This window comes from Lissotriton helveticus, chromosome 1_1 (genome assembly GCF_964261635.1).
Source record: "Lissotriton helveticus chromosome 1_1, aLisHel1.1, whole genome shotgun sequence".
Lineage (NCBI taxonomy): Eukaryota > Metazoa > Chordata > Amphibia > Caudata > Salamandridae > Lissotriton > Lissotriton helveticus.
Window position 1 is genome coordinate 1299236318 of NC_136057.1, and position 14018 is coordinate 1299250335.

Below are 14018 nucleotides of genomic sequence, written 5' to 3' on the forward strand. Positions count from 1 at the left end.
GCCCTGAAATGTGCCTGGAAGGAGTCTGGGTTTTATCCTCTGTGGTACGGACAGTAGCTGCAGCACTGGAACTGCCACTGCGGTAACTAAATCCAACATTATGGTTGAAATCCTAACCGTCTCTGAACCATTGTTGCTATTTAATAAAGAACTCTCGCCTTCCTGGAAGAAACATTTCTCGGGCCCTGCAGTCCACACACAAATTGTACAATGCCATATGCTTGTGCCATCCACTAAATGTTTTTGTCCGCAAACCCTACACCAAAGAGTTTAGTGCAACAGGCATCATCTGCCAAATAACTCGTAACTCTTTCTCCATCACTCCTCCCGAACGTGAGGCTAGTTGATTTTGATTCCCTGGGTAGGAAAGACTTTGTGCCCGGCAACCCAGCTCTGTGCACTGCCTACAATACATGTTTCTTTAGCTGATACTTTTACGCCTTATGGGACCTGGCTGCAATGCCCGCCTCTCTGACCAGGTCCACAATGGTTTTGATACCGCCATTCAAATCCTGAAGTGCTGCCTTGATTCTACTGACACAATGGCCCAATCGATTACCAAGGTGGTTATGTAGTGCCAGCAGACTTGGGTGCATTCCATAGGCTTATCAGGAGATTTCCAGGCAGCATTCATGGACATGCCCATTGATGGTGAGAAGCTCTGCTGGGAAAAGGCTGATGCTTACCTGAGCCACCTAAAGAATAGCCGCCCTAGTGAAGCATATCCACTAGCAGTTCCATTGCTTCTCCAGCTTCCCATTGGGACAACTCTCACGGCAACGGTCCCAGTCAGCCCAGAAATCCCCCTACCCGCTTTATCACTCCTTTCAGGGAAAGGGTGGATCAAAGGAACAGCAACATATTCAGCTGCACCCGCTCTGATCTGCCTCATCTTTAGCGGCATCTGCTGCATCAAAACCCCTTTGACTCCTCCACCGCCACTACCAGCTTCAGAGGGGGCTGGAAGGTGGGTCTCCTACTTTGATAGCAATTGCGAGATGATCACAACGAATCACTGGATAATCCAGACATACCCTTCTCTTCCTGTCTTCCCCATCGACTGCTCTCTTGCACATGCCTCGATCTTAGAGGTGGAGATCCCTGCCCTATTAAACAAAGGGGCAATAGAAACGATGTCCAAGGGAGAGGGGAACAGCTTTTTTACTTTCTTGTCTAACAAGAAGGATTACAATGTTCGGTCCGTCCAGGGCCTATGGCTCTTGACCCTTTTTATTTATCAGGATAAGTTCAAAATGTTGGCCTGAGCGAGGTTCTGCTGGTCTTCAATGCACATGATTGGTTCTTGTTGATAGATATGCAGGTATCCCTATATCCATCTGATGATTCTCACCACTCACAGGCATTACCTGCAATTCACCGTGGGGTCCCAACACTACCAGTTCCCAGTACTACCATTTGTTATTTCGACCTCTACGTAAGTATTCATAAAAGTGTTGGCTGTGGTGACAGATTCACCTTCAAATTCAGCAGTCGATGTTGTTCTATACATGGATTACTGGCTTGTGAAGGCTTGGTCCCCTCTGCTGGTCAAAGAACATCTTCAGTGAACCACACCTCTTCTGCAAGACTTTAGTTTTACCATCAATGACCAGGCACCCCACCTAATCCCCACACGAAGACACACAGAGGATGGCCTTCATAGGTGTGGTGCTAGATGTGACCTGCATTGATGTATTTCCTTTCCCTGAAAGGATTGCTAACATTCCAGATATGATTCTATTGTTTTTTAAGAAAACTCTGATTTTGGTTTTGCAAGTCCTCTGTCTTCTGGGTCTCAAAGCCTTATCTGTCCTGTTGGTACCACACTTCAGATGATGTATGGAGGCCCTTCAATTCTGGCTGAGGCAGCAGTAGCTCCAGGATTAGTGAAGCCTCTTGGCTCAGGTGTGCCTTTTTATGTCTCTTCTCTCAGATCTCCATTGGAGAAAGTGCCCATCCACCCTCTCTGTGTGATCTCTTCAGTCCTACATAGTAGCAGGCCACCATTTGTACGGATGCCACTTCATTGGGCCAGGGTGCTCATCTGACAGAGAAGATGACACAATGCCTCTGGTCTGTGTCATAACAACAGATGCAAAAGCATGGGCTAGTGTTATTGGCAGTTGTCTACTTCTGAAGGCATCTATCTGCATTTGTTACTACCACTCCAGGAAAACACTAATCAAGTACAGTGAGACAATGTATTTATCGTCCATTACATCAAAAGTTAGTAACTTTTTGATTTCTATCCTGTTTCCATACAGTGATGATTTCTCCCTGGCACTCTCGGACAGATTTACAATAACTGGCACATCCCTGCATATCAGCAGGGATGCGCCAGTTATTTTGCATCACAACAGAAACCTCTTGCGCCACCATGGATGCGCCGCATTTACAATGCAGCGCACCATGGTGCAAGAATCGACAGATGCGTGACACATCTGATGCCGTAAAGGTGACGCAGTGCTGAAGTTGTGTCGCAAGTGCGACGCAACTCCAGCACTGCTCTGGGACACCCTATACTAGCTGTGCTGCGACACTCCTTATGCCTGCTCCAAGCAGGCGTAAGGTTTTGACACAGCAGGGTTGGAGAAGTGACTGAGTGAAATCTTGTAGATTTCACTCAGCCACTTTTCCGAGGTGTTCCTGCGCCGGAACGTTCCCCCCCCCGTGCCGGAACACCCACATGAAACCTGACGCAGGTTTCATGTGGCGCAGGGCTTTTCAACGTGACGCATCTCCCTAGATGCGTCATGTTGTAAATACCCCGCAGCATGGTGCTGGCTTTGCGCTGCCGCTGCGTCACAGAAGTGACGCACCGGCGGCGCAAAAGTGGCGTACTGGGCTTGCAAATCTGCCCCTGTGTCTCTCCTCTTACAGGCCTGTTCCCTTATGTTCCTCAATAATTCAATCATCTGGCTTATAGAGCTCACAGCTACCCAGTGAGTGTCTTGGTGCTAGCTAGGCCTGTAGACTGATCATGTGCAACAGGGTTTCTAAATGCATTTTCCAACATCCACGCCTTCAAATGGCATTTAAAGGAGAGTTCATCCTCTATTGAGCGAAGCTGCAGAGGGAGAGCGTTCCAGGTGGTCGCTGCAAGGAACGAAAAGGATGAACCACCCCATGTTTTCCTCTTTGTCCTAGGGACCACTGCCAACAGCGCATCGAAAGAGCACAGACGGCGGGCAGGATGAGATAGTTTCATAACGTACCGAGGACCAGACACAGGTTCTACTCCTTCCTGGAGACAGAGTAACCTATGTTACTGATGCCTCTACTTTTTTCACAGTGTGAATCCTCTGACCAAGCCCAGGTCTTCCCTAAAGCTGCAGAGAGACTCCCATAGCCCTGGTATAACATGTGCACCGTCTGGGTTCTTTCTACCTCTCAAAAATGGCCTCCCTAATGAATCATCTTTCTCATCCTTACAGAGATATCCGATTCCTCAGTGAACTTGATCATTCCTGGATGAGAACTATTGTATTCATCTTACCTATACAGAATGAATGTTTGCCTCCTGTACTCTCACAGGATGAAACGTTATCTCTTCTTTAGGCTCACGTGGTATGATTGGCATCACATCTCCTCATACTCACAAAGGATGAGAGCTTGTCTTTTCATTGTGCTCCTCACATAGGATAGGACCTCACCTCCTCATGGTCATCTTCACCCAGAAAGATACCTTGTCTCCTCATTGTACTCAGACAGGAAAATCCTTGCCCCTGATATTACTTGTGCAGAGACCTTTGCTCAGCTTGGCCCATCTTTAATCCATCCCTCTTCCCTCATAACTTAATCTCCCACTCCCAGGTGTGGGTGCTGTCTCACGTACATACATGCAGACCTCAGCAGATCACTGTCCCTAATAATTGACATAGCAACACACTTAATGCAATTTGGGTAGTAGATCATATCTTTTCAAATCATATTTCTCCAATTACTTCTCATACAGCTTTTCGCTCTTGTTGAAATCAAATGTGCCTAGTTTGTTCGGCTAGTAGTGTTTCTATACCTTCCACCAAGTGTTGAGAAACCAGTTAGAATGGTTTAGAAGCTCTGAAAGTCTTACATAATGTAAATTCACCTTGTTCTCAGTTTGATGAGGTGGCCATGATGCAGTGACCAAAGCCCCGCTTCGTGTTGGCTTGGCCTCCCAACTCCTGCGGTCACTTCCCGGAGGCCGTTGCACAGCGCGTCTCAAGGAGGGTGTGCCGTCTGCTCCACCTACAGTTGGAGACATTTAATGGAAACATTTGTGAACGGAAAGTCAGCTGTCCTTTAACTTGCTCTTCTCTCCTCCTGCATGAGTCTCACTCCTCCCCTCTGTCTATATGCCTTTGTATGGCTTCCTCTCACCACGAAGTAAGTGTTATTTTCCATTATTCTTTCTTCCTAATTCATTGTCTAAAACACATGTCACTCTTTAGCCTTCAGTCTTTGACTGCTGCCATCTTTCATTCGCCTTTTTAGGTTTCGCCTGCACAGCGTTTGCGCTGTGCTTGAGAATTCTATTATTTTTAATATAAACTTAAAAGGGACTTCTCTTTTTCCTGGCTTCTCATTGGTTCCTGTTCATGCCACTTACCCTTTCTCCATTTCTATTGGCTGTAGCATATTTTCCTGCAATGCTTGTTCCTGTCTGCTTCTCTTATCAGTTGCCTGCTACCAAAATACTGTTTACATCCGCTTTGGTGGAACTATATTTTCATAAAATTTTGCCTTTTACTATTGCAGCATATTTATATAACAATTTATCACCCGGAGAGATTAAGTGAGTTGCATAGAACCACAGGATGTTGCGCGGTGCAGCCGAGACTCAAACCCAGATCCCCAGCTCTTGAGTCAGCAGCTCTGGCTGCTGCACCACATCCTCTACACTCCCGTGTTATCTGTCAGGGGGCTCTTACCTACTTCTGGTTGATGAAAACAGCTCTTTATTCATTGCACAGGTGATACTGATGAATTACCAATGCTTATTTCCTTCTCTGCTAGGTTCTGTGCCTCACTCCTCACATGCAATGGCGCCTCACTCCTCACATGCAATGGCGACCCTGGGGCCCCAGTTTCATTTTCCTCCTGTATTCCGAGCCTTTTGTTATAGAAGAGTTGACTTTGTAAGTTTCTCTGTCCATTTAGCATATGGCCTTGCATCGAGTCCTACCTTCACTGGGATGAGGTGTCTGCAGAAACCGCTCCGGAAGTTTCCATCGCATAAAAGCCTGTGAAGAAGCAGCAGACATCAGATATTTAGGAAAGTGTCAGGAGGAGCGGAAGGAGCAGAGAAGCTTGAAAAGAGGAATGGGCTAGGAGTGCAACAATGACTCCCAAACAAAGGATGAGGCGTGCACCATTTCTTTACAAATTCACATTAATATCGAAAAACCATCAAACAATTGAAGCAAAAGATGATCATTGCTACTGCATGAATGCCCACCTTTGTTATGCAAGGGCAAATGGGAATTCATGGAATAAAGTCAGGCAATGCTTGGTAATGGACCTTCTGGTGGAGATAGAAAGGAACAGTGGGATTTTGTAACAGAAAAGGAGATATCATTTATTATTCAGGCAAGAGCCCAAAGGATGTGGGTTCCAGTGGCCTAAAGAAACTCCAGGGGGCCCCCCTGCAAAGCACATGCGGGGGGGGCACGCTCTGGACACAGTCAGGAGCTCTTAGGCAAGTGGCCCGCTGCTCGTGCGGTGCCAGAGGGGACCCGAGCTCCAAGGGGCTGTGGAGACTTTTGTCACGCCACTGGTGGGTTCATGCTTGTGAGGTCCAACCGTAGGAAAACACAGAAAAGTCTGAAACAGAGTTGTGGGTACTTATGCATTTTGTTCAATCAATCTTTGCAGTACTAGTCCTGTCAGTCTGTAGCTGCAGATCAGGTCAGATGTATGGTAGCTGCCAACCACCTGAGACACATGACAGCTGTATGACTCCTCGGATATGAGGGAGCAGTATGTGACCTGGATGTGTGGAACCTTCAGGTCCACTATGCTACAGCTGCATATCATCTGAGATCAGTGGACATTGTATATCATCTGAATTTTCCATTGGCTTTATGGCACCTGAGATATGTATCTGCTATCTTGGTGTATTTATTTTTGCCCACAAACAATTTAAATGTTTGTATTTATTAATTTCTTACATTGCAAACTATGCAAGAAAGTATCCAGCTTCCAGGAGTCATATTACAAACAATAATACAGACAATAAACGTAACAAAATATCATATAGCTTTTTTTACTTTCAGCCATGTGCTGCTGTACAACAGAGCCAACAATCATTGACAAAGCCAATAGCTCTCTCGTGGGTAAGACTTAATGGTTTAGTCGATGCTTGTTTTACCTGATGTGCCTTGCAGTCTACTACCATATGAGGTTCCAGGACCAAGGGCCTGTGTTTTAGCTTCCCCACTTGACCAAATGGAGTCATCTTTGCAGATCTTTTGTCTTTGCATGGATTTAGTTAATGCCAAAACAGGGGACCACTCTGACATAGATATATGTGCAAACCCATGAGCTACATAAATAAGTGGAGTGCCTGACTCTTGTCTGTAATAACTGGAGAATGTGCTCACTCTCAGAAGGCACTGAGAAAGATGCCTTGATGCCCAACACTTCTATTATTAAGACAGAACCAAGAAAGAATCGCGCAGGGCAGATGGGCAGGTCAGCTGTAGCCCACATACAAGTGCCTCGGTCTTAGGAAAAAAGGATCCATCCGTGGAATGCTCTGTACCCATGCACCTGTCTAAAGATATTTGGAGAGATCACCCCACCCACAGTTTATTGGTGCATGCTTCATCATTGGTGACCTCTCCATGCCAAGGTAGGTGAATGAATACAACCTTGATTGACTCAAACAGTCCCAGAAGTTCCGAATACATTTTAACTGGATAAAAGCAGGGATTCACATTTATTCCAAAATTATCTTAGGGTACACCCTAAAGGAATTCCTTTTATTTGGTGGGAACCCTAGATATTTTTTTAATGTTCTTTGTGGATGTTTGATGAAAAACAATGCTCCATTCTTCCATAATGTCTCTCTAACATGTTTCAGCCATATTACGTGTGTAAACGGGTAACCGACCATCTTCAGGGCTCCTATAATCCCTGCCTAGTATGCATTCATTTCATGCTATGGAAGGGGACACAGGGCTCTCATACCTGTTTCTAAAGGTTTTTCTTGTATCTGCAAAGATATCTGGCTTATACAAAATAAAAAACATCATTGTTAGAAATATTTTACCAATATTGGATTTCATATTCGCACCCCATGCACAATGGATACTGTAAATCAAACAAACGAAAACTGTGTACCCGGTGATGTGTGAAATTGTGTGATGTGTGAAATTGGTCCACTGCAAAATTGCAAACATGGTCATGCTTGTGTTGCACATTCACGGATTACTGGGACTTACCCTATTTTATGGCAGTTTGCTTTTTTTCTGGTCATGACTGGGGGACACTTCCCTTTAGCCACACACTTAGAGGCACAATAAATTAGTGTAGCTACTTTCAGTAATTCTTTATCAATTTTCATCTCATAGGCTCATGTATGTCGTTATCATGTTTACCTAAGGCACGATTTGTATGGCTTGATTAGGTACTTATACATGTTTCACATACTGGTCATGCTGGTTCGATAGAAGCTGGATCCATACAACATTGTATTTCAATCCTTGATCAGATGTCCATAGGTGATAAATCCTGGGCTGTTCAAAGTAGAGCAGTTTGGAATCCGTATTTTTGGTATCCGGGGATAGGTTTCCCATAACATACCATTCAAGGTAGTTTTCAGAATGCCCTTTGTCTAGAAAATCTCTCATGAACGTACAAACAAATTAGCTCACAAACTCAGTGAAGAAGATCACCTCAACAGGATAGTGCAGAAGGCTATGAAACGGGCGCTGAACAATTACTGGGAACAACTACTCCAAATATTTAACAAAACAGAGACGGATCACCTAATATGCATTACAATGCTTGGAATTCACTCCAATACTTATGACTGGATCATTAAAGTACAATAAAACTATAGGGCATATTTACAAGGCCACCAGAGCGTCATTTTTTATGACGCTCCGGTGGCGCACAATGCTGAGCCATATTTACATGGCCATGCGAAGCCACCCTTCATGATGTTTCATGGCCTTGTAAACATGGACTCCTTTCATGCATTGCTCTGCGTGAAAGGGGCATTCCATGGGTGGTGTTATGGGTTTTCTCACGCAATACCCATGGATTCTGATAATTCCCAGATTTACACTGTTTCGCAAACCTGGTAATGCGTCAGATTCTAACGTCTCCCCCAGGGAGGCATTAAAGTGATGCAACAAGGAGACATACCTTTATTTCTCCCCGTGTTTTGCTCTCTCTATGTGTACTGCATTCAGCAGCACACATAGAAGGAGGAAAACACAATCCATTACTATTTTGGTGCAGTAAGGTGTCCCTTACCTCACAAAAACAATCATCCCTGCAACACAAACACCCTTGGACCCTGGTGGAAGGGTGCCTGCATTGGTGTTAGGCAGCCAATTGTGCGCCAGCACAGGGTAAAGCACAGGGATGCAACATATTGCTGTACATATGGCGCATCCCTGCACTTTACTAATGAAGCAGCTCAGCGCAGCAAGATGGCTTGCAGTGCTGCAGAGTCATAATCTATATATATGCCCCAATGTTCTCATTCTGTTGAGGTTGGCTACATCACCACACACTGTAAGATATTTATGCAATCGTCCTTCAATAACTGGTCAATTCCCCTCTGGACACTGAAATATTTGCCCAATCACTAAAAAAGTAAAATAACGAGATCTAGGTCTCTGTACACCATGGATTTTAAAAACCACACCAATTGTGACTCGAATATTGTCATTATATCGACATTTGCCTATGCAAACTTAAATACATTGGAATGACAGCACAAACACTCAACACCTGTATAAACGAACATAGGAGCACTTTAAGGTGTAAAACATCTAGAGCTAAGCTCATAAGACACTCTCTGAAAAAGGGGCCTTCTGAAAAGGACCTTGAATTGTATGTTGTTGAGAAACTAGCACTGGACACCAAAAACATGGATTCCAAACTGCTTTACTTTAAGCACTAAACTTTAAAAAAAAACATTTTTTACGAGTTTTATATAGCGCGAACTATACCCGAGTCTTCGGGTAACAGAGCGCTTTACATGAGCACCAGTTTAGTTACGGAGGGACACATTCTTTTGTGTTAGGCACGGGAAGATTACGTGATTTGCCCAGAATCACAGGATGTTGAGCGTCGTTGCCGAGACTCGGACCTGGTTCCCCAGCTTCGAGGTCGACAGCTCTAACCGCAAGGCTACATCCTCTCCCCTTCTCTCCTAAGGACGTCTGATCAGGGACTGAACGACGATATCTTATGGACCCAGCTACTATCAAAGTATCACGACCAGTATGTGAAACATGTATAAGTACGCAATCAAGACGTTCAAATCATGCCCTTGGTCTCGGTCAGATTAATGTCATGGATATTAGAAAACACCAATGTTGCTGAGAAAGAGTTTCCAGCATGGCTACCCAAAATATTTGACTCTGCAACTTTTAAGACATGGAGTTAAAATAGCACCAACGCATGCCTTAACACCTATTTACTACAGATGCGCGTCATCTTCATGGGATTTTGGTACTCAATGATACATTAGTGTCAACATATCTTATGTAAGTCTATCATGCCCACACAGAATCATAAAACGAGGGCATTTGTTTTATCCCATAAAACATTTCTGGCAATGAGGGCCAAAATCCATTGGCAAACATTACAAGAGACAAACTTTAGCCTCCATAGTATATAATGTATATAGTGATCCTCAAAGTATGACCCGGGGGCGGCATGAAGCCCTCCTGACTTTGACATGGGGTCCCCTGGTCAACAGCAGCACTGGGCTGTGGTTCACTTGACTCCACACTAAAATCAAAAAGATGTTAAATATATAGGCAAGCATTTATTTAAAGGTTAATTGAAGTTAAAGAAAGGAAGTGACTAAGTTGTCCTGAACCACTTAACTTTAGGAACACCCTAATTTTCAAAGTCATGTTGCAGCAAAAGTGTACAAATATGATAAAGAGTCTTCAAAATTCAAAAAGTACATTTCAGTGACATGCAGACACATTTCACCTTAGTATATTAGATTATATTAGTGTATTGATAAGTATTTTTTAAGTGAAAGTTTATAAATGTGAATTTAGAAACATTCATTCTTCCCCCCACACTGAAAACAATGCCAATAGTGAACTAAGAGGCAAGTCAGTTGTTATGTGCACTCTTAGGGTGGCCTCCTATTATACATGAACTACATTATAGTTTATTAAATCAAACACAGTAGAAGGTTTTGTACAGCACACATCCTGAAGTCATGTATTTTGAGGTCCTCTTATGTGTGATAATAAAAGGAAAATGAGGGAAAATGAAATAAAACAATTGCCTAGGAGCACACAATTTGGTAAAATGGGGAAGCTGGGATTAACCCCAGGTTTACTGGGTTCACATTGTGCAATTCAGCCTATAGATGTATATTCTTAGCTTTCGCTAACCTTAACACCCTCCCACCTCCCGCCCGTATCGCCACCCTGCTGGCATTGATGCAGCCCTTGGTCACATCACAGACCAAACTTTGTGGCCCATAGGAAAATGTTTCTGAGTACCCATGTCTATACCAATAGAAAACAGTCAAATCTACTGTACTTATCAGGCCTAGATGCCATTGAGCATTACATTATGTGATACGCACACGTAACATAATAACGAGAGTTGGCAGCACAAGTTAACATGGGTCCCCACTGCTTAAGTTTGTGCTGTCTGACATTACCTTAGATCGAGAACTGTCCAATAAGTGGAATGATAGGTTTGTCAGCGGCACATCACCCTTGAAGAAGTAAATGTTTTCAACTAAAAAAAACTATTAAATTAAAATCCTAATACTCATGACATCTGCAACAATGAAAAGATCCCACATTTGCATTTGTTTTGATGATTACGCATAAACGACTATCACAAACCTCTTTATGTGCAAGTCCCTTCATGCTTGTATTTTTAACACTGGCTTGGAATGTGACTATGACAACCCAAGGCATCGATCAATATGTGAATGAAGTTCGGTTTTCAAATTTGCTTGTAAACAGCTTATATAAGCCTAAGTGTTTGTCAATCTTTTGCATGCCTTTTTGTCTATGTTGACTCTAATGATGATGAGGAGGATAATTATATACATGACCCAATGACATGAAAATTGAAGAATCACCGAATGCTGCTACACTTACTTATTGTGCCTCTAAGTGTGTGACTTCAGGGAAGTGCCTCCCCCATCATGACCAGTAAAAAAAACAGCCCTAAAATTGGCTAAGTTACAGTGCTTTGTGAATGTACGACCACGTTTGAAGTTTCGTAGTGAACTAATTTCACACATCACCTGGTATACGTTCTTAGGGCCGTATTTATACTTTGGCGGATGGAGGTAAATCCTACAGTGTGGTGAAATAATTTAATCCCACCATTCCCAGGGTCCTCCGCCTGGCAAATGTAAAGATCTGCGGACATCTCCAAACATTGGCAGGAACTATCAGTAAGGTGGTTCCTGTCAATTTATTGCAAGTGTGCCATAGGGCTCCATCAACCTGGTGGTGCCATCCGACACACTTTCAATACGTTTTTTTTATTTCCAAGAACAAAATCCACAAATGACCCCCTTTCCGTTCAAGCTTTCGCCTATGGGAATTGGACATTTAAAAGCTTTTCCTTCCTCTTACCACTACATTTTTTATGTAGAAGTAGAACCTGGCCATTCGACCACCTACTCTAAATTGGGAAGGCGGTCATATGGGCAAAACTCAGTTGGCCCTTACTCCGTTAGGCCATTAGGGAACTATAGTCCGCGACAGAGCCAGAGTCCCCGTCCCTGACAAACTAAAGGTTTGCCTGACTCTAAAGGAGGTGGGCATATGTCCAGTTTGGCAGAGAGGGTACTCTGTCACTATTGCGATGAGTACCCTCTCTGCCAAACTCTTCATCAGGCCCTTAGTTTGTTTAATTTGCAGGGTCCACTGTGCTTGTGATGCAAATGTTAAATCCAATAATAATAACATATTTTAAACTATTTTTGTTTTTATTTCTCAAGAAAAAAAATTTAGAAACAGGTTTGGGAGCTCCATGCCTCATTCTGTTGCATGATATGAATGCATATTAGGTAGAGATAATAGGAGCCCTGAAGAAGGCCAGTGTCCTGTTTAGGCACATAATTTGGTCAAAACATGTTAGGAAGACATTATGGATAGATGAAACATCGATTTTCATCAAATAACCTATACATAATCTTTAAATCATATCTAGGGTACTCTCCAAAGAAAATGATTAACGTTAGGGTGTACCCCAAGATTTTTTTATAGCATCTCTGGATTCCTTGTTTTTATCCAGTCGAAATGTACATGCCACAACAAACTGTGGGTAATGTGAGCTCTCCAAATATCATTAGATACTTGCATGGGTAAAAAGGACACCAGAGGTGGGTCTTCCTTTCATAATAACTAGGCACTTGAGTCTGTGAATATTTCTAGGAAGGGTGTGCTCAGGTCTCTTTTTCTCTCTCTCTCTCTCGCTCTCTCTCTCTCTCTCTCTCTCTCTCTCTCTCTCCCCCCTTCCCCCCCCCATAGGTCAGCTGTCATGTATTGTACTCTGGATAGCAACGGCCTTGCGAACAATCTTGTTGCAGGTGTGTGGATTAAGGTTAACTCAGCTCTGGAAGTAGCTCCTGCAGTCCAGATGCCTCAGCAGTAGCTTGTGCTCCAGATAGATATGAATTCTTTGCTAACCTGGATATATTTAGCGCTACCTTTGCACCTCTAGACTCTGCTGTGAATGACTCACAACTACAATTGGAGCACAGAGGGAAAACAGGCAGGGTCGCCCTCCACTCGAAAGTTATAGAACACTAAACAAACCCTGTCCAGGGGCGTCAACATACGTCAGTACACGAGCGGAACAGTCCTATAGTACTGCTAACCACTCCAACACCACACATATATTGTAGAAGTGTTTTCACTGCTATGCGCCCAGATTCATAAAAGACCAATTTCCTTGACAGAAAAACAACGAACACCCAGTCTTATGACTCCTCTAGGTCTATCAAAACAATCCACCTTCAAAGTGTAGAATCACATTCTCCTATGAAAAAATGTGTGAAGGCCAAGTGACAACTCACGGAAACACCACCAACGGGGTAACTGGTATGTAATTTCCAGACAAGCCCCTGTCTCATCATCGGTAGTCACTTGGTCCTCAAAGAAAAAAGGGAAAGAGTGTTCAAACACATACAACACAAATATGTGACAAAAGTGTGAAAAGCAGAAACAATCTGCTGGTGACAAACATATAACGTAAAAAGTGCCTAAAACACACAGCACCTAGTTCCCTTAACCAACTTTATTCATAGGGAAAGCTCCGTTTGAGCGTTCACGCAGATAGCTATTTTCTGGAGTGTATGTAGGACCTCACGTCTGGAGTTTCACAGATCTCGCCCATCCCTTAGGCGACCGGTATGATCAACCAGGTGGTCTTTGGTTAACAAAGAACAAGTGTCCAAAGTTGAGTGGCAGCGTATTGTGCAGCCCTGATGAAACTGCCCTACAGTAGTTGGCAGTGAAACATGTCGGCACTGGCAATAGGTAATGGTGTGCATGACTAGTAACCAGCCTTTTTACTGACACAGCATCTAAATGCTTTCCCTATGAATAAAGTTGGTTAAGGGAACTAGGTGCTGTGTGTTTTAGGCACTTTTTACGTTATATGTTATATGTTTGTGGCGCATAGCAGTGAAAACACTTCTACAATATATGTGTGGTGTTGGAGTGGTTAGCAGTACTATAGGACTGTTCCGCTCGTGTACTGACGTATGTTGACGCCCCTGGACAGGGTTTGTTTAGTGTTCTGCTGTGAATGACCCAGCATTAGGAAGCTAAAGTTAGAATGACATTTCCCAC

The 14018-nt window shown here is 43.6% G+C and overlaps 1 protein-coding gene across 1 annotated transcript in view; it reads right to left on the reverse strand.

Moving 5' to 3' along the window:
• The window catches only part of LOC144772709 (uncharacterized), a 114241-nt gene that overhangs the window by 55380 nt on the left and 44843 nt on the right, over positions 1 to 14018 (reverse strand). Inside the window, exons 2-3 of the mRNA XM_078657216.1 lie at positions 5165 to 5222; positions 4088 to 4227 (exon numbers count right to left, since the gene is read on the reverse strand). Of these exons, the coding sequence (XP_078513342.1) occupies positions 4088 to 4227; positions 5165 to 5222 (198 nt within the window). The remainder of the gene's footprint in view (positions 1 to 4087; positions 4228 to 5164; positions 5223 to 14018) is intronic.